The sequence below is a fragment of the Lolium perenne genome, chromosome 5 (assembly GCF_019359855.2).
Source record: "Lolium perenne isolate Kyuss_39 chromosome 5, Kyuss_2.0, whole genome shotgun sequence".
In the NCBI taxonomy this organism is placed as follows: Eukaryota; Viridiplantae; Streptophyta; class Magnoliopsida; order Poales; family Poaceae; genus Lolium; species Lolium perenne.
Window position 1 is genome coordinate 129,975,653 of NC_067248.2, and position 4,697 is coordinate 129,980,349.

The following is a 4,697-nucleotide window of genomic DNA, read 5'->3' on the forward strand; positions in this document are numbered from 1 at the left end:
ATGTTTTTCAACCTTAATGTCATGAAAACCTAAATAATTTTTAAATTTTAATATTTTTTAAATTGAAAAAATTGAATTAAAATTTTGTACAAACTTTAAATATGAATAATTTTAATAAATGAACAATTTTTAAAATCAGATTTTTAAAATCTAAACAGTTTTCGAAACCAGAAAATTTAGACCTCTGTTCATGGGCCAGGCGGCCGTCCCGTCCCACTGATAGCTTTAGGCGGGAGTGAATCGCTCCCGCACTGAGCGATGAATAGGGTTTTCCTATGCGATGATTGGAATGGAGTGATCGATTGTGACTGAAGCGATTTGTGCCTCTTCGTGTGTGCATGGCGGCAAAAAAGAAACTTGCCATGGTATTTTCACAGTGGCCTTGAGAACGTTTTTTTCCTGAAAAAACCGTGTTTGTTGATGTCTTTTTTTCTCGGCTGGGGTTCGGTCACAGCACCGCTCTAGATTTCAAACGTGCGCGCTATATTTCTTTTCCCTTTATTATTAGATATAAATATAGATATACATATATAGATATATATATAGATATCGATATAGCTTGGGATACAGAGATTGATTGTGACCCAAGCAATCGGCTGCCTCTATGTGTGTGCATGTTGACTAAAAAGAAAAGTTTCCATGGTATTTTCACGCTAGGCCTCGAGAATTTTTTCTTTTGTTTTTTCATGCAAAAAATCATGTTTGTCAATGTCATGTTTTCTCGGCAAGGGTTCGGTCGCGGCACCGCTCTAGTTACAAACTTGCGTGCTATATTTTTATTTTTTATTATTAGATATAGGTACATATATAGATATTGATATAGATATAGGTATAATTATAGATATAGATATATATTAGTTGCAGGTGACTAGTATGTATTTTTCTGCTCTAAAAACATTTTTTTTGTTTTGTCCTGAAAAAGCATGTTTGTTGATGTCCTTTTTGCTCGACCAGGGTTCGGTCGCGGCACCGCTCTAGATTTCAAGCATGCGCGCTATATTTTTATCCTTTATTATTAGATATAGATATAGATACAGATACATATACAAAATTAGATATAGATATAGATATAAATGACTAGTATGTATTTTGATTTTATTCAGTGTGTGTGTGGGTGCACATTCCAGATATTAAATTCCAAATCTAATAAAAACGGCTTTATGAAAAAAGATTTATAACCCTATTGGATGAGTATCTAATCATGTTCATCCCCACCTCACTATAATTGTAACCTGCAGACCGACATGATGTTTACATATGCCACAGTTGCACCACAAGTAGCTGGTGAGATTTTATATAGTCGAACATTTTAAAAAAAGTATTCGTACACCGGAGATTTGCAGAAAAGCAGTATGCTATTGTTTTACCAAAAATCATTGTACAACCCTTTTCCTCCAACAACATGGCCACTGCACAGACATTCCTCTTTTGGACCAGAGCACAGCACGTAGTTTTTTCTATCCATTGCCTTTCCTCAAGCTCCGATTACTTTTATATAAACCCACCTAGAAAAGCTCCCAAACATGCCTCTCTCCCTCCTCTGCCTGTCGCACCGTCATCAATCTCACTCCCACTCCCCACCCAACCAAGCCAAACCGCACACGGCCATGACCATGGACGCCGGCGCGCTGCAGCTCCTCGCCGCAGCCGTTGCCATCGTCGTCTTCGCCGTGGTATTCAGATGGTTCCTTGCGGGGCGCGCGGCTGGGGGCCGGAAGCAGAGGCCGCGGCTGCCGCCGGGGAGCACGGGGCTGCCCCTGATCGGCGAGACGCTGCGGCTCATCTCGGCGTACAAGACGCCCAACCCGGAGCCCTTCATCGACGAGCGCGTGGCGCGGCACGGCGGCGTCTTCACCACCCACATCTTCGGCGAGCGCACCGTCTTCTCCGCCGACCCGGCCTTCAACCGCCTCCTCCTCGCCGCCGAGGGCCGCGCCGTCAGCTGCAGCTACCCCTCCTCCATCACCACGCTCCTCGGCGCGCGCTCCCTGCTCCTCACCCGCGGCGCCGCGCACAAGCGCCTCCACTCCCTCACCCTCACCCGCCTCGGCCGCCCCGCCTCGCCGCCCCTCCTCGCGCACATCGACCGCCTCGTCCTCGACACCATGCGCCAGTGGGAGCCCGCCGCCACCGTGCGCCTCCTCGACGAGGCCAAGAAGATCACCTTCAACCTCACCGTCAAGCAGCTCGTCAGCATCGAGCCCGGGCCATGGACCGAGAGCCTCCGCCGCGAGTACGTCAAGCTCATCGACGGCTTCTTCTCCATCTCCTTCCCGTTCGCCTCGCTACTCCCCTTCACCACCTACGGCCAGGCACTCAAGGTGCTCGTCCTTTTGCCTTCATCCCCCCTTCACTTCCTCATCTGCACATTGCGTTTGCCGTAACTTTCTACCATCTGATTCGCTGTAGTCGAGGAAGAAGGTGGCCGGAGCGCTGAGGGAGGTCATAAGGAAGAGGATGGAGGAGCGAACACAGGACAGTGGTGGAGCGCCGGAGGATGCAGACGTCAAGAGGGAGAAGAAGGACATGGTGGAGGAGCTTCTCCAGGCGGAGGGCGGGAGCTTCTCCGAGGAGGAGATGGTGGACTTCTGCCTCTCCCTGCTGGTTGCTGGCTACGAGACCACGTCCGTCCTCATGACCGTCGCCGTCAAGTTCCTCACCGAGACGCCGGCGGCGCTGGCTCAGCTCAAGGTATGGGGTGGGAACCAATTGTTTGGTAATTGGTCAATTCTTGTGCACGTGTGGTAGTCAGTACTGTCAAATAAGGTGCGGATTTTGTCAACCGATTTCGTAATGTCTTATTATAATTGCGGGATTGGTTAGGTAAACCTTTTCTGCACCAGCTCTCGTCCAGCAGAAAATCTGCTGCTGCCGTCTTTGCTGTTTTCGGTCGACCTCAACTGCACTTACTTAATTCACATAGTAATAGTTTGTTATTTACAAGATTATTGTTTAATTTGTTTCTAACTACTAGCATCCTGTTTTGGGGCAGTATGTGATGTTGACTGATCGTTTATCTGCCTGTAATCCAACAATGGATCTGATATGAACACAAAATCATATCTCTTCCTATTCCTTTTACAGTTTTACTTGTATGTCTCCAAACCGTCCAACCTAACAGCAACAGTAAAAGTGAGAATTCTTACCAGGAAGCGGAATGGGGATGAATACCTAAAACTCTTCTAGATTTTCTGTAAATTAAGCCAGGGGTTGTTATCTCATTGTTTCCAGCGATATCCTGCTCCCATACATGTGCAATTGATCCAGATGTCTTGGTCACTTTGCAGGAAGAGCATGAAAATATGACAAGGATGAAGGGCGAAAACCAACCCCTAGAGTGGAGCGATTACAAGTCGATGACATTCACCCAATGTGTAATGATTTGAATGGCCCTTATTCTTAAATTGGTTTCTAATATCATGCCTAAAACAAGATGCCGCCTAATTTCTTGAGAATAGCGTTTGATCATGGTTGGATTTTCCACATCATAATAATGGATGACATTTCTGCAGGTGATAAATGAGTCACTTCGTGTGGCTAACATTATTAGTGGCGTCTTCAGACGAGCAAACACTGATATTCATTTCAATGGTATTTTCAGTAAATGCAATCAGTGTTTCCAAACTTTTTTCCGCCAGGAACCATCGCTAATGTGTAACATTTGCTGCATTATGTTATTAGGCTACACTATTCCGAAGGGCTGCAAAATTTTCGCTTCATTCCGAGCTGTTCATCTCAATACCGAGCACTATGAGAACGCCAGGGTTTTTGACCCTTGGAGATGGCAGGTACTCTTTACATTGCTGTTGGCTTACTTATTCTGTTGTGTCACTGCTTAGAAAAGGTCAAGTAAATGCATGCAGTGTACTCATTTTATTGCTGGTGCAGAGCAACAATAAACTTCAGAATGAGGTAGGGGCGAACCTATTCACTCCGTTTGGTGGTGGGCCTCGGTTGTGCCCTGGCTATGAGCTTGCCCGTGTTGTCATCTCCGTTTTCCTCCATCATCTTGTAATGCGCTTTAGGTAAGTCATATCTATCTTCTATTCAAGATATACTCTGTTTTCTAGCTGTAGGGTCTAGATATTTTGCAAATGAAGTTCCAGCTTGTGAGTTCCAAACTAGATACCATTCTGATACGTTTTGTGCATCTTGGCCAATGAATCTGCAGCTGGGAAGCGGCTGAGGAAGATAGGCTTGTCTTCTTTCCCACCACTCGAATCCTGAAAGGATATCCCATCAATATCAGGCGAAGATCGTAATCAGTTTGCTGAGCCCACATCGGTCTTCAGCTGCTCCTATCTTGAAAGCAAAATTAAACATAGATGAAGAGAAAATAAATCAGTAATAGCTAGTCTACTTTTGGTGCGTTTTAGTTTTGTGTATCCTTTGTAACCTGGTACGTCACAACAGCAAGTTGTGCTGCTTGTATAATATGTGGCCTAAACAGTTAGTGCGCACCGGTTGCAAATGACATTTTGTCGTGTATTTGGCTATCTAGCATTAGAGATGCATCGCAATAGTATCAGCAAGATGCACTGTTAAAAGACGAGAGGATACAGCCATAGCCCATATGCTTACTCGGCATCAATCCTTGTCAAACATATCCCTATCATTGACTGTCATTGGCCATTTTTTTCGCATACGACCCTGAAAAGGTCGGGTACAACTATCTACTCCCTCTGTTCTCTTGCAAG

The 4,697-nt window shown here is 45.4% G+C and overlaps 1 protein-coding gene across 1 annotated transcript; it reads left to right on the forward strand.

The window, feature by feature from the left end:
* Positions 1–1,512: 1,512 nt before the first annotated feature.
* Positions 1,513–4,496, forward strand: LOC127302648 (3beta,22alpha-dihydroxysteroid 3-dehydrogenase). Its single transcript, XM_051333182.2, has 7 exons — positions 1,513–2,321; positions 2,410–2,691; positions 3,288–3,374; positions 3,513–3,591; positions 3,682–3,788; positions 3,889–4,025; positions 4,172–4,496. The coding sequence occupies exons 1-7, from the start codon at positions 1,524–1,526 to the stop codon at positions 4,260–4,262; spliced, it is 1,581 nt and encodes a 526-aa protein (XP_051189142.1). The 5' UTR covers positions 1,513–1,523; the 3' UTR covers positions 4,263–4,496.
* Positions 4,497–4,697: the final 201 nt, after the last annotated feature.

Bases quoted from the DNA above. Each gene is read 5' to 3' on its own strand.
- LOC127302648 (XM_051333182.2), top strand. From the start codon at position 1,524: ATGCCTCTCTCCCTCCTCTGCCTGTCGCACCGTCATCAATCTCACTCC. The intron at 2,692-3,287 runs GTATGGGGTGGG...GTCACTTTGCAG, and splicing joins CGGCGCTGGCTCAGCTCAAG to GAAGAGCATGAAAATATGAC. The intron at 3,375-3,512 runs GTAATGATTTGA...ACATTTCTGCAG, and splicing joins CGATGACATTCACCCAATGT to GTGATAAATGAGTCACTTCG.